Genomic DNA, 23,301 nt, shown 5'->3' on the forward strand with positions numbered 1-23,301 from the left:
TCAATTAAATGAAATGCACCAGCTAAAGAAAAATACCATCGGAAATGATGGCAATAAAACTTTAAAGTTGCTTGAAATTTTCGAGAAAGAGACAAAAAACCCGAAGCAGTGAGAAAATGCTGAGATTTGTTAATTTTTTGTGTTTGTAAAAATATTGTGTTAAAACAAACAGTGGGATTTGGTGAATTCGTGCGGCCATGCAGAGGTGAGTGTTTACCATCCATTTGCCGCCACATAAAATGCATTTTTATTCTTATTTTTTGGCAAACAAAAAGCCCAATGAAAAGAGCAAAGAAAAGTCTCAGCATTTTCTGCTCAAAACCACCACACAATCAAATATTGAATGAGAAAAATCCAACAAGCAGGTTCAATTTACCCAAGCACACGGACAATATTAGAGCCAAACACGCTTAATCTTCAGCGAATCGGAAATTCCCCAAGTGCAGAGATTAAATTGTTGAAGGTGATCCTGCTTATTTTTTCGCCGAAATCGTGTATCAAAGATCACTCCTCCCGCACTGTCTCGGCATTCGCGTGGATCTTAATCCCCAATGATCCACATATTGTTGTGACAAGCGAATCAAACACCCAGAAATTCCAACCACAGATGCCACAGAGGCACAGCATGACGCTGACGGAGATGCAAGCCTTGGCTTCTTTTCTTTTTCTTTTCATACGTATATATGCCCCATATAATCGACGTGACTCCGTGTGAAACTGTCACCGATCATCGCGACTAATCAGACCCTCTAAATTAAATCGCCAAAGGTCAGGTTACACTCAGGGTTGAATGAGCAACCCGGCTATTGTCCTCTCTCGGTCCACTCAACATTATTCGGTATAGATTTTGGCATCAGAGTATATCCAAGAGGTTCTTTGAGAAAAAGCATTGTGCTTGTGTTTATAGAAGTTAAATGCAATATGAGCCCAAGTATCAGTCAGTCAAGGAATATTTTCCCAATAGATGGCGCTAAATGAATTACATGGAAAATTTTAGAAAATATTCAGAGCATAAAATTGTACTAAAAATTGATTTTCCTTTTCTTTTTTCTTTCCTTTCTTTTTGCAAAAGAGGATAAAGATAAATGAATATAGAAAAAAATAAATTCTGCAAAAGTAAGAGAAACAAATACTTCAAAAATTTTCTTAAAAGATGGCGCTTTTGTGAAGTATATTTTCTTAAACAAAAACTTATATCTTGCAGACTTTCCCTTGAATTTTCGCAATGCATATAATTTTGAGATTGAAAAATCAATTCAACAAACCTTTAACTGTAGAAAAATAAATCTCAAAAGATGGTGGTTATAAGAGTAGTATTCAAGAAAGCTAAGAATCATCGCGTATTATTTTTTTAAAATTTCTTTTAGAAAAAATAAGCATATTAATTGCAAATTTAAGATAATAAAATAGCAAAAGCTCAAAGCTCTAATCTTTAAAAGACTTCTATAACGAACAATGCAAGTTCATAAATTTGCTTTAACATCAAAACTTCCTCTTAATTTCCCATTGTGCGCCTCTCTCTACACAATATAAGCTAATTTCGCGTCATTAATTGAAAATAATCCATCTAATTTTGCAGCTATTGTGCGAAAATTGAGCACAACGACATTCCCCAGAGGTGGCAGATCGCCCCTAAATGTGCCTCCCGCATGCTCAATGGATGAAAATAGGATGAGCAAACAGGATTCAATTAAGCGCGAGTCACCCATTTTTCAACTTTGTTTGACTTCCCGTGACAATGGGACCTTTTTATCTCACCCAAAAAAGCAGCATTGTGCACCAAGGAGTGAATGGGATGTGGTGTAGTATTTTGTGGATATTGTAGGGATGCCAGAGGGGTAGGTGATTCATGTCCTTTTTGCCAAAAGAGAGACGGAGAGCCCCTTTTTGAGTGCTTTCCGTGGCATTATATTGGGGGAATCATGTTATTGTCAATTGATTTTCCTACTTAGCCAATGTTAAGGCCAAGAAGGCATCAAGGAGTGAATGGGATGGGAACAAGAGGAATGATTTTTTTTGTTACCTTGGCAAAGAGGAGAGAATTTGTGGGTCTTCCAGGTTGGCAACATATATAGCATCTTTGATCATTTACCGCAATTTTTGTGAAAAATTAAACAAATTGCCCTGCATTCTGCCTTGCTGAATTTATTGTGGATTTCTTTCACCCCACGGGGGATCCCTACAGGGGAATGCTAAATGCCCAAAAAGGATCAGTTTCTCTCCTCGCCTTTTGTCCTCAAAGTTTTGCTCATCTTTTGCCCAGAAGAAGAAGAAGAGGAGATGGAAAAATTGAAAAATGACGCGCCTTTTCTTACCCAAAATGGTTTTGCTTGCGGTTTTCGGGCGACTTTTGAATGAAACATTTTTTTGTACTTTTGGCAACCTGCAATGAAAGAGGGAAAATATTTTGACCATCCTTTGAGATATGAAGGATACACGAACAACCCCTCAAAAGGATGTAATACAGAAGCTGTCAATTTTCTGTAATCGATCACCCCTCTTTCACTCGCTAATCTCCTCGAATTTTTGCAGATCATTTTGCATCGTTGGAGAATTTAATGAAATTCATCTTCAAGGATTTTGCTGATCTTAAAAAAAAAAGATTTGTTCTTTTTTGGGGCGAAGATTGAGGGCAAATTTCCCGGAACTAGAAATAGCCCATTCTTTACAAATATCGTCTCAATGCGTGATACTTTTTATTTTCAATGTTTGTGTTTTTACGAGCTACCGTGTCATCGATTGACACGATGATTCGCCACGGCGTTCACAATGTTTGGCCAAAATGACACTTTTACGCTCATCCAATGTGAATCAATGGGCAGTTTTTAGGAATTCTCAGTAAGTCTCTGAGAGAGAGATTCTTTCGTGTTAATTTCAACCATGACGATTGCATGCAGAGGAAAGAATTGCTGAATGAAGGATGAGAGAGACATATATTTTGCAATTCAAGGATCTTCTAACAGGATGTTCATTCCTTTTTTTTGTATAAATCTTTAAGGAATAAAATTTTACAGCCAATAATCACTTTGGGGGTGAATTTATAAAGGATTTTTTGTTTGAAAGGATCTTTTTTGGACTGAACAAATATGCTGAAAATTTTAAAAAGATGAAGAAAATTCGTAAAAAAATATATTTTTAGGTTCTGATTTAATCGATATCTTGGCATTTTCCAGCTACAGTGGGACCCCAGTACAACGACCGCTTGGTTATACTACTCTCGCGCATTAAAAATAATGAGTGTGAAGAGTACATCCGAGTGGTCGTTGTACTGGGGTCCCACTGTATTCCAGGATATTTTGATTTTCTAAAGGTTTAAAAAATCTTGGCCAAGTGATGGAGACGCCTGGTATTTACTGGGAGTCATGACTTTGTTTAAAAACAAACCTTATTTTAGATGGAGACGCCTGGTAAATTGTTATTTATACGGGATCTAGCAATCTTAAACAGTTTTTTGAGCTTAAATGAGTTTCTTTTACACAAATTTATAAAATTTTAGCAGAATTATATTTCTATTCTGTTTATGAGAAACAATTTAAAAAAAAAAACTATGCAGAATTTTTAAAAATTGCCAATAACAGAATGTTTGAAAAAACGTGATCTTCTCACTAAATTCATCAATTTATCTAACATCTAACACAACCTACAAAAACTAAACGATATTCGAGGAATTCGCTAAGAAAAAAAAATAATTTGCCAAATTACGAAAGCTGGCAAATTCTCACGTTTTGCAATAAAAAAGCTCATGGTGAGATCATAGAAGAAAGTTTTCACAATTGATTAACGGACAGCAAACAAGACTCACTTCATTGTCTAAAGCAAAAAACCAGTGAGATCCTCAAGGTAGAAGAGAGAGAGATTCATGACAATAATTAGCGCAAATCATCATTTTTCACTTGAGCACTGGCGAGGTGAGCAATCCACACACTCCCGGTGGTGGTTCATCCTTTACGACTATAATCAAGTCAAATTAATCCGCGCAAGATCGCACTAATGATGTGTTCTGCGCATTTTCTCATAGAAAATATTGCAGTGAATTTGTACGATCTTGGCTTCCTCCAACACTTCTTTTTCGTTCAAATTTTTTTTATACATCTTCCTTTACATGATGCGTTGGAAGAAATTCACCTGCAAATGACCACGCCTTCGGTCGAGGTGGAGTCACATTTGTATCTAATTTTCTCATATATATATACAACACATACACGGGCAGATGAAAGCCCAAAAGAGAAATGAAAGAAAAAAAATTAGTCATTCAAGTGTTAAATTACTTCTTGTTGTGCCCGAAAAAAAGTTCTTTATAGAAATGACGATCGATCGTTAGGCACATGGCGGGCAATTTGCTGGGCAACACACAGGAAATCCACAATGTGAGATCAACCTAATTTAGGAAGGTGGAGCTGATATGGCGTTTTTTCGCCGTTTGATTCAAATAAACCATCATGATGAGAACACGATGAAAGATCATCCCCATAGCTGCAACAATGGGAGCAACATTGCCCATCAATCATCGTGAAATATCCACCAATAGACAAGATCACTGATCAATGGGGAAGAATTGTCGACATCTGTCACAACAATGTGGTTTCTTTTGTACAGCCAAATCACCGACAGAGTCACAAGAATTCTCAAAGTTCTCCTCTAAGGTCTCTCTAGGCTTACCATTTTAAGACCCATCTCATGGTTTAGTTGTGCAGAATTTTCCTCTTTAAATGGATCAAATTTAATGAGATTGTCATCTGTGGGAAAAATTGAAGAATGATCTTAAGAAAGAGCAAACAATCATTATCTTAATCATATCTCGATCAACGATAAATCTCTGATTTAATCAGCAATAATCTTGATTTAATTAAATTGAAAAAGGTTCTGAAAAGGGCTACAATGTAATAATGCAAGGTTTGACGGAATCTTGAAAGAAATCCAAACGTCGCTATGGAAGTTTAATTGAAAGAACGGAATGCTAGTTTTTCACATTAAATCTGCAGCTTCTTTGCAAAATGAACCACGAAATGTTCAATTTTTGCCTGAATTTTCATTAAATAAATTAGCGAAAGCCTTAAAGCTTTGCTTTTGATACGAACAAAACAAATAGTTTCAAAATGTGAAAACAGACGATTTTAGCGTTGATTTTATCTCTTGTTTAAACAAAGTAGAGACGCCGGGTAGTACTAGGCGTCTCCACTGAATCTTTAAGTTAGTAAATAATCATAATCTTATAGTTAAATATTTTACCAGTAAGAAAGAAATAAAATACAATTTTGAAATAACTAATAATCTTTCATAATTAATTTTAAAAGATTTTTTTCAAATTAAAAAAATAAATAAAATCCTCACCGAAACTTCAATGCAAAAGATATCAAAACTCTCAAACAATCCACAAATCTTCCCTCTTGATGGCCTCTCCTGCACCTCCGTGTGTGGAATCCTGTGGTGCAATGGCAAATTACTTGGGTGAATGGTGATAACATGCCGTGATCGCAAGCCCCTATGCGCGAGGAGTCGTAGATTGCCCGTAAATGGCATGAAATGGTGTTTAAGCACGCAGCAAATTGATAGAAGAGGAAGATGTTGTGTTAAAATTGTAATAATCATAATTATCGCTTACCACTTTAAATTATTCATAATGAGTTTTGCGTTCAAGCGATGGCGTGCTCCTCTCCGCGCACCGCACATCCTCGCGGATCAATTGAATCCGGGCAGGGCAATTATGCAATTACCCAGCCACTTTACCGTCTCAATTCAGACATAATTGAAGAGCTCTTTTTCACCTCCATTGGTCACCGCAGCTCTTTGCCGAGTGACAATGTGATAAAAGTGCCCGGAGATGAACATGGCACAGAGTGTTCAATGATGTGATACATCACATTCCAACACAGTCGCGATTCCCCATGATAGCGGCATGGCATTAATTCTGCAATGTGTTTTCCCTTTGCTCCCATTTGCAGCGCTGCAAGGAGAAACTCAACACCTTGGCGTGGTCTGTGATGAATCAGTGGCCAGGAGTAAAACTGAGAGTGACCGAGGCATGGGCCGAGGAGCGACTTCATGGTCACGAATCGCTGCACTACGAGGGCAGGGCTGTGGACATCACGACGTCCGATAAGGATAAGAGCAAGTACGGCATGCTGGCACGATTAGCTGTGGAAGCGGGGTTTGACTGGGTCTTCTACGAGAGTCGAGGCTACATTCATTGTTCTGTAAAGTCAGGTGAGTTGTTGAAATTTGTGTTTTCCTTAATTTTTAGAGTAGGGGAAGACGGGGTAATTTGGCCACTTTGGCAAAGTCATTAATGGGAATATCTAAAGTATGGTAAATGATAGAAAATCCATTTCTCCACAGTTTATACTCCCCATAGAGATAATCAATCGTACCAAGTTTGAGGAAAATCCGATCATTGGATTTTCTTTTGTTTAAGAAAAATCATTTTTTCACATTTTCAAGTGCTTTTGGCATTTTGGAAATTCGTCATTTTCGAAAAATTTTTAACACTTAAAAATTAACTTTTAAGCCATTAAGGGTCATTGATCCATCATAAACACGATAGTGACATCCATTTTCCGATATCTCAAACAGATTTTCCTGTGGAAATGGTTTTATCTGGAAAATTGGAGTGGGGTAATTTGGCCACTTGAGTTTTTCCGGCACATTTTCCGATGCACATTTAAGATATACATTGTGGTTGTGCCTTTTAATGTTTTCTTAAAGATTGTAAGCAAAGTACGACAAAAGATTTAAGCTAGAAAAAGAAATTTAGGATAATTTGAAAAATGGCCTTTTTGAGTTTATGCTCGTTTATGGTTCAGAAAATGTTAAAGTTTGAGGCTCTGTTAAATATTTTTATCTGGCAAATTACTGGAAATGAATCTTAGATAAATATCCTATCTTCCAAAAAGAAAATCGAAAAAATAAAATTTTTTTATTGTCCAAAAATTTTCATGTTTAATAATTTGTGCACCATAGTGTCCAAATTACCCGTGCTCGGGGTAATTTGGACACTAAGCTAAGGGTCCAGGAAAATGGAAAATTCACCCATTTCTCATCGAGATAGAGAAAAGTGTTATATGGGGAAGTTGTAGGCCGGAAAATTTCCTACAAAATAGAGCTATTTGGTTTTCTTCATACTACCAAACTTGCTTGATATATCCCAAAAACCGCCAAAGTGGCCAAATTACCCCGTCCTCCCCTACACATTTCCTTCGGATTTGTTAGGACTTGAGGCCCTATATTTTTCGTACCTGGTTATGAAAAATTCTGACCTTAAATTAATAAAAATTTATTTAGAATTTAAAGATTATTTGTTATTTTTTTAAGAGAAAGTCTTGAAGAAATAAAATAGATAGATAGATATATGTTTATTCATCTCATCAAGGATTTCCCACCCCCCCCCAGTACATCAAATATACATGAGTATTAATGTAATGAGTGAGAATATAACGACAAAACAATGAAAAAGTTGAAAAATAAAATGAAAGTTATCAAAATCGGATTGCTGAAACTAAAATATCAAAACCGATATTTAATTAGCCAATAGTTAATTACAAAATAGCCAATAGTTAATTACAAAAAATTCCAAATTATAGAAGTAGATGTCAATTATTCAATATCAGATTAAACGATTTTCATAAAAATCAAATAACAGTTAAAAACACTTTTCTAATTCAAAAAATTATCTTCAAAATATTATTTAAAAAAATTAAATTAAAAAAAAATCACATAGATATCTATTTAGCTAGTTTAAAAATTCTGATTTTGATAAAAATTTGAAAAGAAATTCGAAGACATCCAAGCACAAATATCAGTTTTATATGCATTTTATTTACGAAGATTTTAATCAAAATCGAACCTAAAACGAAAACCGTTGGAACTTAATTCGATTTTACACAAATTCACATAAAGAAGATACAAAAATTCTCAAAACTCCGCTTCGGAGAGCTTTAACTGCTAACTGAAGCTTTCGGTTGTTCCTCCACTTCTCTTAGCTGTTATTAATGATGAAGTGCGTTTTCACGGTGAGGAATTTAACGATTTAACAAGACGAAGGCGATTAATATGACATCATTAGTTAAATGGTATATATGTAAGAAGTTGATCCTCCTGACAGTGCGAGGCCACCAAAATCGCGCATTCTTCCACACAATCGCCAAAGAACGCTACTCACATGCAAATTTAGCACGTCCAATTTGTCCTCCGCCTCGGAGCACGACCAGGCCAGGGTGGGAAAAAGTACAAGAACATTTCTTCCTCCATACTTTTTTTTCCATCATCTTCCACCTTGTTCTCCGTCTAAATTTCAAAAGAGAGGCACACACTATATGTGAATCCCCCCGGTGTGCGCGAGATTCGATACACACCGAGCTCGTGTTTAATGCAAAAGTAGATAAATAAGAAAAAAGAAAAGGTAATAAAAGATCGGCTGCGGGGAGAAGGTCCATCGTCTGTGGATGGGAAACCAGTTTCTGTTGGTTGCGTCTTCTTGTCTTTTTCTCTTTGGCCCAGCATCCCAGGGGAATCAGATGGTGGACACTCTCGCACTCGCCCTCAAACACCCAACCCATGGGCATTCCACACCACAACATCTCTTTGGGATCTTCTTTTTTTTCCTCTACGTTCTAAAGAGCGCAGTGGATGCTTCGGGGTGCTTTTAATGGGTGCTATTGTACCTGTTAAGAGATGGAGATTTGAATAATATTTTTCACTTTCAAACATCTTAAACTATCTCACGACTGTAGACTGCTGCAATCTTACCTCAAAGATATGCAAAAATTTATGGACAAAGAGGTGATAAACTTTAACTAAACGATTTTCCGCAAAGCTCTAAATTATTATGAATTTTTCGCTCTAATTTTATTTGTTTGAATGGAGTGAAAGAGACAGGTAGGACTGGGGAAAATTTAGTGTTCAATGTACAATCTTTCTTTATTTTTTAAACTAATTCCAGTCTCCTTTAATCCTTTTCTTACCCAAAGAGTTTTTACTTAAAAACCGTCCAAAATAATCCCAAAACTTCACCTAATTTCTAAAAATTGTGAAATTCCTTTGAGAAAGTTTCTTCATGTTGTCCAATATTTCCCACAGTTCTTTGCGCTTTTTTGTCGACTTTTGAATAACTCAACAATAACAGATCAAAGAGATTCCTTTCCCCTCTCCACAGAAAAAGTAAAGAAAGGCAAAAAAGACAGCAAACAAGCTTTAGGATTGACATGAAATGAGCATCTTCAATCCTTTTGCAATTGGATTTCTTAAAGCCAAAAAACACCTTCCAAGGAATTCTTCGCTAAAAGTTTTAGCTAAAGGATAATCCTAATTATATATTCTCAACCCATCTCATATGTTTCTTCTCACCCAGAAAACCCCCATGCTAAATCACACTGAAGAAAACGTCCAAAAAATCATCGCAAAAAGCCCTTCCTCTTTGTTGCCGCATTTCCATGTTTGTTTTTAGGAGTTTTTAATAAATTTATGACGTGGAGTTCTTCTTCTTTTCCCTCAAACATCTTTCCCATGTATTGCTTTTTAACACTCCACCCAAGGATTCCGACAGAGACTGCTGCACATATGTATACATAGTCGGGGAAGGTAAAAAAATGAGCAAAAAGATGGTCGGAAAAAAGGAGAGAAAATAAATAAAACAGAGCTCAAGAGGGAATTTCATAGTTCACAATGTATTTATCTTTGACCTCTGTGAGAGATAATAAACAAAGACGTGGAAGAAAGGTAAGAAGAATTGCATAAAAAAGGTCTCAAAGAATGGGATGGCTCTTTTGCAATGTGCCGCCTCTTTCGCCAATATCTCTTGTGGTCACAGCCAGCATCGGCAGGAAAAAGACTGAAAAAGAAACTAAACTCCATAAATTATTAGACAAAGTGCGGGAGATTGTTTCTGGATCAAAACTAAGAGGAAAGATAACGTCTCTGAAATTAAAAGAAAAGGAATTTTCTGCTCCAAAATGAATTTCTTGAGAATTTTAATCATAAACTAAGAATTTAAATCTCTAAGAAACGTTTCATTTCTTTTTTAAAAGCACTTCCCAATAAATTAAATATTCGTCTTAAAAATTTAATGCCTTAAAGTTTATTTGCCCCACAAAATTCAACGAAAACAGAAGCGAATCCAAAAAATATGAAATGAAATATTTTTATGAAGAAAATCCCTCAGTTTGGTATTTAAACACGATTTCCTCAACACTTTATGAGGGACTTGTCAATTTTCTTCGCTGTGTGAGATCATTTAGTGTCTCGAGTAATCTCACCTGCAGATGATCCCACTCTACCATTCATCCTCGAGTCTAATCCAGCAAATTGAAAAGTTAACTTGACTCATTTAATTATAACCCCTTCAGCTGTAGCGATCATTTGCACGGCACCACAGCCCCCATTGTTTCTCGATGTCTCACCTGAGCATCTCACATGAGGCCCACACGGAGAATTATTAAATGGGTCTTCGCGTCAAATTGCCGGCAATTTTTTCACTTTTTATCTGTCTTTTTTTTAGCATCCACCTCAATTGAGAAACTCACGAGGCTTTTTACCACCTTCCTTCAATCTCCTTTATTGCTTTCAGTACTGATGGGTATTTTGTGTGTGAGACTCTCGCTAATACACAAGGAGTTGCCTCTGGGAATTATTTGATTTCGCGGAGTTTGTCGGAAAGTTTGTTGGCTTAATGGGGGGGAAAACTTTATTCTTTGTGGAAAGGAAATGTTTATTTGCATGAAACTTTTAATGGTTCGTACAAACAGAATTTCCTCAAAGCAGAAATCAAGTTGAAGGAATGCATTTTTATAAAAAGGAAGAAGGAAATAAGGCTGAGTTTTTGCATTTTAATTGACATTTTTGCCATATAAAGTTTTCCACAAACTGAGAAAATTCGAAGCTTTCATCTGGCGCTTTGAAATGTTTTCTTTTCTTTTACTTAGGCAAAAATGGTAATTATTTCTTTTAATATTTTGTTGTATTTGCATAAATTAAAAATTTAGTTTAATTTTTATTTAATTTAATTATTCAACTTTTTGTTCAAACAACTTTTTTATTTAGTTGTTAAAGGAAAAGCTCGCAGTAAGCAGAAAAGCTTTCTGAATATTTAAATAATTAATTTAGTATTTAAATAATTTCAATCTACAAAAAATGCAATTTCCATTCAATTTCACTTCAATCACCCTTTAAATTTACAAAGAAAATTTCAAGAGAGCTTTTGGCTTCCTGAAAGCTTTTCACACATCTGTGAGAGAATTAATTTTAAAAATTGACCAAATAATAAAGAAATCTTTCAAAAATCAAAAGAAAAAGTTAAACAGAAACCTCCTGGACAACCCAGAGACATCATTTTGTGAAGGGCAAAAGGGGTAAAAGATACATATTCAGCATGAGGAAGGAGAGAAATCAATTTGTGGTTTCCCTCCAAATTAATTTGCACGCGCAGACAAAGAAGTCGAAGAAGCCAAATTCCAATGTCATGTTAAAGCACCAAAAGAGTGATGTTTGCGAATGATCTTTTTGTCCACGCCACCGAAAATGTGCACAACACCGCCCGAGGATGGGGTGATAAAAACGGCAAGCGAGTGCAATCGAAATAAATGCAGATAAATTGAAATTTATTCTGGAATTGAACGAGAAAATTTGATAGGTATTCCCGCCATGTGAATTTATGCGATCGCAACACGCTTCGGAGATCAGTGATCTTCGACAATTGGCAGAGTGCGCGCACACCTCTCCCCTACATATGGGATTGGTTGGGAAGGAACAAAAACGAGACACCTCGCGGAGAGATAGCCTGAACCAATTGAGTTAATGAATTACATATGGTCGGAGTATTTAATATTCAAGCATTTTATGAGCTGCTCCATCGGACGGCTGTTGCTCTTCATTTTGTTGCCCCAGCGCGGCCATCATTTTGTGATTCTGGCCATTAGTTTGCTCGCACTCCGCAGTCGCGCAGGTTAAAAAGTTATGCACACTGAGTATTTGGGTGCGAGAGATGAGGCTCTCAAGGGGGAGGGAACGATGGGAGCGAAGGACTCGAGCAAGGGCATGGAGATCACTGATGATCTCTTACCTAAGTACGATCATCTAAACAAATGGAATTCATTTGGCCAAGGCAAAAGCGGCCCCGAGGAGGAAAAGAAATGTTAAAAGGCACCACACATGGGCTATATGGTGGAGATCCATTGCTATGTATAGTGGAATTTAAACAGGTATTATAAATTTTATTTCTTCCTCGGCCATTTTTATTCCATTCCGTAAGAGAGAAGTTCCCTTCTTCTTTCCACCACACGAATTCCCTGGGCGGGAGGCATGAAATGGCGGATCAGGAATCTTTCTCGTTGCATCGCAAGACAACGAAGGCAAAAATGCAACAAAGCCCCCTGAATGGTTCACAATTCATCCAGAAAATGAACAAAAATACCCAACCCTCGTTCCACTAACGAGGAAGATATATATAGCAAGAAACCCCTGAGATATTCAGAGCAATTTTCCCTCAAAATCCTTTTTTAAGCTTCAAGAGAAAAAAAGGAAGAGGAAAAAAAGTTAATTGTGATTCCCTTTCATCTGGACCAAGGTTTGTGCAAACTTGACTTGTGCCGCCTTTTTCTTGGTCCTGTTTTAGGGACAATGAGGCAACATGGTGGGCCGAAGAATGGCGCGGCAAACCACCCGGAGATGGAAATTTGGCAAAAAGACCGCGCCGTTCGTCAAAGGATCCGAATTCCATGGACCTCAGCTGCGAGATACAAATCAGGCTCAGGAGGAGTCACAGCAGAGTATTTGCTAAATATTGGTAGCTTCATTCCTGATTCCTTAAGAGTGGATTAGACTTCTTGGCTTTCGGAATTATTTCTTTTTTGTTCATTCATGCAAAGAAGGATTTAAAAAGAAACTGACCTGTAAACATGATAAAATTGATGAAATGAATATGTTATGGAGCCAGAGGAACAATTCCGAAACTTTTAAGAGTTTCTGAAAGGTTCGTTAGAATTTTTACGCTTTTCTCGAATAAATCTCAGATTCCTGAAACCTCTCAGAGTTTGCAAAACAATCAAAAGTATTCTTAAACGTTTCGCAAATCAACATAAGATTTTCAAAGAAAGATAATATTTTATTCCCTAATTCTGAGCGTTGTTGCAACCAATCAAAATCCCCAGAGATGGTAGCACGTGGTTAATCTGCAACAGACGTAGCAGGTTTAATCTCAAGACATCGAAAACCTTCCATTTTATAGATCCCATTGAAATTCATCAAAAGTACGTGATATTCTGCATTTTCTGCCTCTACAATGCATTTTGCATCATATCGTCGTCCTACCCCTGCAAAAGGGCCCATATGTGTGCGATGGAAGATCCCAGGTAGTGCAATGCTAACGAGAACCTTGTTAATTCCCTGAATCTCAGTATCGCGTGTGTGTGGTGCTCGATCATCATGCGAAAGCGTGAAGGTGATCTTTAATTTTCCATGGAGCCGAATCCGCACGTCTTTTTGCTCCCCTATAGCACGATTGCACGAGTTGTCGGTTTCGCAATGGACGGGGAAAGGTGTGCAAATTCCTCGTGGTGGGCCTGCGGGGTCGCAGTGTGATCTTCCCATGGGCGGAAGGGCGGTGGTGATGCTGGGTGCACGAGTAACAAAAAAAAACAGCGAAAAAGAAAAAACGCGGACAGGAAACCACAGACATTCCTCTGGGAAGTTTTGGTTGGGAAATGCATCTCCCTGCTGGGCGATACAATTACCAGGTATTTTGTGTATATATATACCGATGTGATCGAATTTCCAAAATACATTTTCCACTCTCACTCTTCGACCCATGCCTGTCTCTTTCTCGCTCTCTTTTGGCCACAACAATTCGCAACTCGGCGAGACTTTGCTGATTTGGTGCGAAAATTCAAACGAGAATTATGTTACCTCCTATCATTATGAATGCCACAGGCGATCTCTAAGTGATTTTGGCTGTTTTCACGCACACTCCAGTGGTTGGCGAGAGAACCATCAATGGACCCCATCGCGAAACCCTGAAATTTTCGGTGTCCATCCTGTTCTTTTGCGCTCTCTTCGCATTATTGCCTCTGCTCACGTTTCTCCTCACATTTAATTATCATTTAATTAAATCACCTCTCTTGGACTTCTTCGTCTCACCGCAGACACGGTCAACACAAAGTGGATGGACGGAATGCTTGGCGAAGACGTGAATGGAGAGGGCATCTAATAAACATTTTCATTTCATTTGTGCTAGTCACAAAAGTAATATCAATTACAGATATATACCAATTTCCTTGCACCATGCTGACAATAAAATTATCGCACGAGCCCCATCAAGCTTTTGGAGGCTGGAGTTAAATATCTTCTCAACTCAAATTCTTCTTTAACTTTTTTTCAGCCAGAAAATGGGGACATAATTTGGGTTTATATACGAATTGTCTTCCTAATGCAAGTATTTTGAGAATTTCAAGGTATATACATTTTCTCTTTGGTCTCTCAGGAGGATTCCTTTGCCGAGGAAACTGACTGAGAACAATGGGAACATCAATCACGAATCCATTTACTAATTGTGCTCATAAATTGATTCTTCCTTTTAAGGAAAAATCATTAGATTTTGTTGTTGTTGTTGTTGTGAGATAAATATCACAGAATCTTATCTGTTTCAATTCGGAATTTCTGTGGAGTTTGAGGACGCTCTTGGACCTAATTAGGGGTAGTACGTGGTATACAAAGAATAGATTTAGGGATGAGATTTCAAGAAAAATAATGTAAAATTCATATAATGTTTTGCTCGCGTTTTATTATTTCATTTTAATTTGAATTTTCTTTTTAATAATTAATTTTAAGCTAGATTCCAGGAAATTAATTATGAAGAAGAAGAATAAGGAGTACAAAAAATTCCTGATTATACCTGGATTAGGTTATTTTACGGTCAAAGAAGATAATTTTAATTTTCATTTCACTGCTTTTGTTCGTTCTAAACGTTCTAAAAAACTGAAATAAATTTAAGAATAAAAATTGAGAAAATAAGCAAAGAATTTAGTCAAATTATCATCTTTCTGAGAATAAAATTTGTATAAACCTAAACGATAGATCCTACCTAAAATTGATCATTAAAGTAAGGAAATGTGTACCCACACTTTATTTCTTAAAAATAATTTTAATATTTAATTCTTTTAATTAAAATTAGTTTTACAAAAAATATATTTTTTAAAAATCATTGATATTATTTCAATAAAATATTTTATTCTTTTTCAGACTCATCGCAGGCATCCTACACTTCAGGCTGCTTTACAGCATCCAGCACAGTAGTCACGGAGTCCGGAGAACGACGCAGACTATCTGATCTGAGGATAGGCGAACGTGTCCTGAGCATAGATGAGGACGGTCGACCTGCTTTCAGTGAAGTTATGCTGTTTCTTGACCGAAATGCCGACGAAGAGCGGCAATTCGTGCACATTGAGGCAGATGGCAACACCCACCTCTCAGTCACCCCCAGCCATCTCCTGATGAGCGTAGATAGCGTGGGTTCGAGGAGTTTTGTCTTTGCTGACAGCATTGAGGAGGGGGACCTGCTACTCGTTGCCGTGAATGGTACGACGCTGGTACCGCGACGAGTACTTCGAGTTTCCGTGGCCGTGTCTCGAGGGGTCTTTGCACCACTCACGCGACACGGCACAGTCATCGTAGACTCCGTAGCAGCTTCGTGCTACGCTCTAGTCGAAAGTCAGTCAGTGGCCCACTGGAGCTTCCTTCCTGTGCGTGCTGCCACGACCATCAGCAGGTGGTTCAGTGCCACAAAAGTGCCAGAAGCGTCGCGCCAAAATGGCATCCATTGGTACGCGAAAGCTCTCTATGCCATCAAGGACTACGTGCTTCCCGCCAAATTGCTCCATCACTGAGGCTTCGTACGCGCATAGCTATGTCTCTTCGGCTCACCAAAATGCTTCAAAGAAAACAAGGAAAAAACCACCAAGAGAGACAATAAATCACATTCTGTGTGTCTGAATGACTCAAGTGTAAAAGGGCAAAAAGACGATACTTTTTAACAAGTTTTAAAATAATTTATGCAATTCTCACGCCGGCCAGTGACGAGTTTGATGGACATTTTAATGAAATCATAAACAAAAGGTGATATAGATTTTCTTCTGTGTAATTAAATTTATGTAATTTATCACTCTTTATTTTATATTATACAAAAAAAAAACAAAACAAGATTATAAACACGCGTAAGGTTACATCTGTAAATACGACGTCATAAAATTTAGGAAAATTATTCGAAATGAAAAGGAGAGAATAGTCGATTTTTAATTAATTAAAAAAAAGAAATACCACTGCTAGAGAGAAAGAGAAGACATATTTAAATATTTAATGTTTTTCTAATAAATGTAAAAATAAAAAACTGTCCAAACATGGAGGTATAATGCAAAAGAGAGGAGATTGTCGTAAGAACGTAATAAAGATGTTGTAAATAAATTAAATTGAAAAATGGTTTTATTTTTATTTTTTTTTTATTTCAATTCATTTTATGAAGGATTTCAGAGATTTGTGAGGAAAAATAAACTTCGTAACTTTTGTTTTGCTATGTTAGTCACAATCGTTGAAGGATTATGTTTTGGTAGTTCCTGAATATCTTAAGGCTCAAAAGAACCTTTATAAAGACTTACAGGATCAGTTAATAAAGGACAAAAACCGAATAATTTTAAAATCTGAATTTTCCGCCAAAAACGTTTTAATTGATTTCAGTAAGTTCTAAAAATAGTTTTAACTGTTTTACTATAATTTCACCTGCTGGATTCTTCCTTAAAGGTTGTTTGTGCTACATAATGAAGGAATTTGGCAAAAACCTATAAATTTAGAAGATTTGTAGTGCAATTAATGTTAAATTTAGCCTATAAAAATGAAAAATTGAGTAAAGTTTAGAAAAAGTTAAAGAAAAGCTTTAAGCTTTTTAGCTAAATAATTATTAATGTGAGCAAATATTATACTTAAAAAAATTTATTTAACCTGGGAAATTAAAGCTAACGGCCCTTATCTATATAATAAAGAAAGGCCTGTTTGTTGGTAATCGTCGTTCCGACTTTTCTATACAAATCCACACCGTTTATCCGATAGCGATGAAATTTGGTACAGAGGCTCCTTATAACAGGCGGTTTCAGATGGCCGTATTCATTTTCCCCCCAAAGCCCCCCTTCAGGTAGCCCCCATAGAGATTACATGCAGTTTTTGCAAATTTTTGAATTTGGCGCCTGAAATGTTGTATGAAAATGATTGCATTCTCTTTGCAAATTTTTTCTTTTTCCTTCGATGAGAGCTTCCCATCTATATAATAAAGAAAGGTCTGTTTGTTGGTGAACGTCGTTCCGACTTTTCTATACAAATCCACACCGTTTGTCCGATCGCGATGAAATTTGGTACAGAGGCTCCTTATAACAGGCCGTTTCAGATGGCCGTATTCATTTTCCCCCCAAAGCCCCCCTTCAGGTAGCCCCCATAGAGATTTCATGCAGTTTTTGCAAATTTTTGAATTTGGCGCCTGAAATGTTGTATGAAAATGATTTCTTCTCTTTGCAATTTTTTTTCTTTTTCGTTCGATGAGAGCTTCCCATCTATATAATAAAGAAAGGTCTGTTTGTTGGTGAACGTCGTTCCGACTTTTCTATACAAATCCACACCGTTTATCCGATCGCGATGAAATTTGGTACAGAGGCCCCTTATAACAGGCGGTTTCAGATGGCCGTATTCATCTTCCCCCCAAAGCCCCCCTTCAGGTAGCCCCCATAGAGATTTCATGCAGTTTTTGCAAATTTTTGAATTTGGCGCCTGAAATGTTGTATGAAAATGATTTCTTCTCTTTGCAAATTTTTTCTTTTGGGATTGATAAGTGGTCTCAATCAAACCATCACAATTTTTTTCCTATAAAATTTGCGCGAAGCGCAACAAATCCCCGCGAAGCGGGGCGAGGTAAATTGGAGCGAAGCGACAATTTACCTCGTAATTTATAAATTAGATAGTTTGAATTAATCAATCAGTAAACAAAACCAAAGAACTTCAACAAAGCGAATAAAGCTCTCATTGAACTGTTATACAACATAAATATTCTAGCTGAGACACAAAACCAGGCGCCTCCATCTCCTCTCAATTTTCTTTCCACTCGGCGCCTCCACCGCGCAATAGTTATTCAATTACATTTTATCTCCTTTTATCTTCCTAATTAAATTGCTGTCATTTGCGTAATCGATTGCACATTTTTTCCACTGAAATTTATTGAATTACAAATGGCAGATTAAATTTCCACCTAAACTAAAAGTTTTTAAAAGGGTTTGGTTTGTTGCAATATTCATATATATAATGGCCAATATTTTGCATAAGGGGTGCTTGGGAGGCAATCGGGTGCTCTGAATAATGTTGGGAAAATCTGCAGGAATTTATTAAATCCGCGTATTTATACAGCAAATCCAACTGCAGTCGAGGATAGAGCACGAAGCGTATCAGTAGAATGCTGGGGATGGGAAGTATGTAATCCATTGGTAAACGATATAAAATTAGGTGATTCTGCACGTTTATTTGAAGAGAGAAGGGGTGTGGGTGTGCATGAGAAAATAGAGTATTCCATCAAATTATCATAGAATTCATGTGGTGATGATTTGCATTAAACCACATGCTATTTAATTAATGTTTTTTCTTTCCTTTAGTATTCATTTAGTATTTTTGCAATATTAGCACGTGCTTGAGATTATCTTTATGGATTCAGTATGTTTCTGCGTGGGTTTGTGCGAAATTCTCAATTACTTTTACTTAACTTTATTTGCTATTTTTTTAACGAGGAATTTCATATAGTTTTTACTTCATTCGACTGGTCAGTTGTTTATAGCACTAAAGGATGCTATAAAAATATTTGAAATGCTGCTTTTTTTTTCATGGAATTTAGCAAATTTTATTTCTCTTTTCCCACCAAATACGATGCGTGGACGCATGCGTGATTTTCCCGATGAATCTGGTTGCTGTTTGAAAATTCTATTTTCCAACCGCATACGTTCACAAGACTTGGAAGCTGTGGCAGAAATTTTTGCACTCTGCAACATTCAAGCGCGTTTTAGAACATTTTTTTCCTCTCGAATTGAAAAGGTTTTTCCCGGTGGATAATATCACAAAAAGTGCGCCCTTTTATCGTTGGTTTTTCCTCGTCGCATCATTAAATGTATTTTCGTGTACTGTGTGAGTGATTACGTGAAAGAGATCTCCATCCCCGGACCAAAGAGATACAATTCAGTGATGATGAATCTGCGTGGTGGGAATCAATCATAAAAGAACCTAATAAAGAAAGGAGTGCGCATTCAACAGGATGGTGATGAAGAAAAAGTAATTTTGCGGGCCAGCCCCTTCTTAGAATTCTTTGGCAAACATACGAATCAAGTAAATATTTTCTTTGCCCAATTTTCGCTATTTGAACCCTTCAAAAGCTCCCCCTTAAACTTTTGTTCCTTTTATCTTTTTGACTCTCTATTTTCCTTCCCTATTCATTCGCACCCACCAAAAACCACCACCCATCAGAGGGGGAAGCACAGGTAATTCCACGCTGCTCTTTTCACCCTGTTCTCCCCCTTCCAGAAATGTGCGTGAATCAAAACACAAAAAAAACGCGTAGAGCTTGCAATAAAGTATGCTGAGGAAAAAAAGCTCATACATCATCTCATAATATGCGAGTTTTATATCTCTCTCAGCATATTTCCATATAGTAGATTTTATTGCATTTCAACCCTCACCATGCATGGACATTTTATGTGTGATGCCCAGAAGCAATAAATTGCAGCAACTCTTTCAGAATGGCTTCACAAGCTATTCTAACTAGGTCGTGCATTAGGGGCAATTAAGACATTTAGAAAGGATATTGTAGCAATTGCAGATGGAAAATCTCTCAGTTGGACACCGATAAAAGCTCCCCGGGGGAACAATTAAAGTGCGGGAAGTGCACCACATGTAACTTTTCGAGAGCTTTAAGCTGTTTGCGGTATATTTTGTCGTCTCGTCAGTTGCCAATTCCGCTTTTTCTCAATTCAATCACGAGACTTTAATGTCTCAAAGGAAGTGGGTGGATGCAAAAATTCATTAACGCGTTGAACTGTGATGTCAGAGTTGATTAAATTGATTTTATTGATATGATTATAGATTTAGATTTTATTGATGAAAAACTTAATAATAGAGAATTGATTTTCTTGGGGAAATTTCATTTTTCGTGGTTTTATCTCAAATATTCTTAGCAGGATCTTCAAGGTAAAATAAAGCTTTTCTCTGGGCTTTGTACTTATTGAAAGCTCTTTAGCTATTAGTACTTATGAAACTCTTATTTAGGATTTTTAGGCATGAAATTTATACTTTTTATTTAAGGGTTAAGGAGATCTCAATCTTAGCCTATTTAGAATAAAAAAATCTAAGAACTGAATTTTTCAAATCAAATTTAGTATTTTCTTAAGCTTGAATTTTGTACTTTTCAGGCTTGAATTTAATACTTTTTAGGCTTGAAAGTACCTTTTAAGCTTCAGTTTAGTACATATTAGGCTTTTTCTCCTTAATCTATCTCTTTTCATGACTAAAAACTAAAAAAAAAATGTTTATTTGCTGAATATTTTGATTTTCTTTTGCAAAATCCAAATATTCTCATTTTGCTTTCACAGACTTAGATGTCTATATTAATTATTCTTTGAAAAACAAATGTTCTGTCTTAAATTTTCATCAATGTATCCTCAAGAAAATTTTCCATATCTGAAAAATCTCAAATTTTATCTAGAAAGTTTTCACTTGTTCTCCGATCTCAACTTTGATCTTATTTATTTGTTTATTTATTACCAACAATTCACGTAAATATAGTGTAAATTGCATTTTGAAGTACATTAAATTGTGTTGATTTACTTTGTTTTACTTTCAATTTAAACTACCAATTAAGAAGCTAATTGTTGCTGCAAATATAGCACGGAGAACAAGGAATGCTTCTTATGTAAACATTTTGTATGTTTTATGTTGCGCATTTTTTTTTGTATTGTACAAAATGTGTTTCCGCTTGGATGTTGCACACGTAAATGGGGGGAGGAATTTGTTGAAATAATTGGTAAAGCTCCTGCCAGTAGCACAGATGCTGCTGAAGCTGAGCTGAAGTGGGCTTCAAGCCCCATTCTACCGTTCGGAAGCTCCTGTGGCTGACACCTGCCGGATTCCCGTTCGTAGCACCCCTTCCGCGAGGGAAATTGGGCAAGCGAAGGCTGTTTACGCGCACGAGAAGAGCAAACATCTGTGGAACATTTCCATTATATTGCTATGCTGTGATGGCATAATATTGACGCCAGGATATCATTAATCTCACAGCAGATCCATCTGGAATATCCCCTAAAATGAAAGCTGTACCAACAATCACATGCTTTCACTTTCAAATGCCACCCCTCATTGACTAAATAATTAGGACAAGAGCGCTGTAGATGGTAATGAAGTGGGTTTCCGCTACCACTCGTCATCACCCAATGAATTTTCATTTCTCACCCTTCTTTTCCTCCCCCCTCCCCCTCGCAGTGGAAGTGGTTGGGAAATTTGACACAGATGTCCTGATATTCAGATGCTTTCGTAGGTCAAGGATACCCCGCAAGGCAAATTATGGTTCAAATGTTTGAAAATTTCTCTCAAAAGAATATTCGCACCTAATTTTTGCGACTAATGTCGACTACTGAGGGGAAATTTGCCGGATGGTCCCCTCAGAAAAATGCGCCAAAGAAAATTAATCGTACTTGGAGTTGGATGAGTCATCTAAAAATAGATTCATTGATGGTAATTTCATGAGAAGTTGCTTTTGAGAATTACTTTCTCAAAATGTATACATAAGAAAACACTCGATGTCTCCCCATTCATTATTTACAAAAGTCCAAATGTTAGGTGGTACGAAGTTAGAATTTTTCTTTGCAGCTCATTTAGGAAGGGGCAGATAATTGGTAGAATTTTGGGCTTGGACAAAGTTTAAGAAATTAAAAATTGTTTTTTTTTTTATTTTAATTATTTTAAAAATAAAGAGACTCTTAAAATATAATTTTTGAACAGCCAAACTATTAATTTAAATGAGATTGTTTGTAAGTATTATATATTGAGTTTTAAGGACATCGCGGACATGGCTTAATTTTCAAAATTTTACTCATTCTTTGAATTTATTTTTTTCCTAAACTTTTAGGAACAAAGCTCCTATAAATAGTGAGCTTCCGCAATCCATTCCTATTCTTTGCTATCCTATCTTTTTTTTCTTAAAGCCTTTAATAAATTTCAGTTGCAAAATTTTGCCATCTATTTCACTCCAATTAATTAATCATCCACCCCCTAAAATTCTGTCTCTCTTTATCGCACGCAAGATCCGTAATTGGTTTTTCATTAAAGTTAATCTCATCCAAATATTTATCTTACATTGCCCCAATGCTATTTATATCGGACAAAGAGCAAAGCTCTCGATATTTTTCTTTGTGATGTGAATTAAAATTGAATTTTTCCGGTAGCATTTTTAGAAAAATCTCTTTCACGATTAATTGCGAAAGAATTTTCGGGGGTGGATTATAAGATGCTATAATAAAATTACCAAAATGACCTTTTTTTTCCAGGCAAACGATCAAAGAATTTTTTTTGCATATTTCGGATTCTTTTGCAGAAATTATACAAAGTTTTTTTTCTTGTACGTGAAACCATAAATAAATTTTCTTCTGTTCCTGTAAGAGACCTGAAAAAAAAACATCGAGGAAAAAATTCAGAAGAGGGAGAACTTTGACGCACAAAGCACTCAGAGTTAGTAAATTGTGTGACAATGAAAGATTCCTCAGGGGAGAAGAAATTTATTTCTCAAAAAGGGAATTCTTGGAATTCTTTTCTTTGGTGTAGCTGTGTTGGTAAATGATATAAAATATATTATTTCACGCAATTTCTGTATTAACCCACCACCGGTTGAGGCAATTAAAGGACATTTCAAAACAATTTTAACCCGTAAAATTGGGTAAGGAATGCGGGTTTGAGGTGTGAGATACGATGATGTTGCCATTCCGTCCTTTTTTATCCATAAACATAATGGCTTTCCCGCCAATCTTTTATGCTACATATACAATTTGCACTCTCCTTTTTTATCATCTCACTTTTTTAGCACTCCCATTCATAGCTGAGGGAAGATATCGGGGCACATGGGGCGCGGGAGGGGTCGAAACAAAGGGAGAAAGAGGATTTTTCCCCAAAGTAATCGAATTCAGTCAACACAATGCATAAATGGATTTGGGATATCATGGAAAAAGTTGGAATTTTAGATGATGTTGCTTTTCGATAAATCAT

General features: G+C 36.5%; 1 protein-coding gene across 1 annotated transcript in view; it reads left to right on the forward strand.

Moving 5' to 3' along the window:
* The window catches only part of LOC129787231 (protein hedgehog), a 28,424-nt gene extending 12,029 nt beyond the window's left edge, over positions 1-16,395 (forward strand). The window contains exons 2-3 of the mRNA XM_055822636.1: positions 5,943-6,204; positions 15,223-16,395. Coding sequence (XP_055678611.1) covers positions 5,943-6,204; positions 15,223-15,866 — 906 coding nt within the window. The 3' untranslated portion in view covers positions 15,867-16,395. The remainder of the gene's footprint in view (positions 1-5,942; positions 6,205-15,222) is intronic.
* Positions 16,396-23,301: the final 6,906 nt, after the last annotated feature.

Source organism: Lutzomyia longipalpis, chromosome 1 (assembly GCF_024334085.1).
Source record: "Lutzomyia longipalpis isolate SR_M1_2022 chromosome 1, ASM2433408v1".
Lineage (NCBI taxonomy): Eukaryota > Metazoa > Arthropoda > Insecta > Diptera > Psychodidae > Lutzomyia > Lutzomyia longipalpis.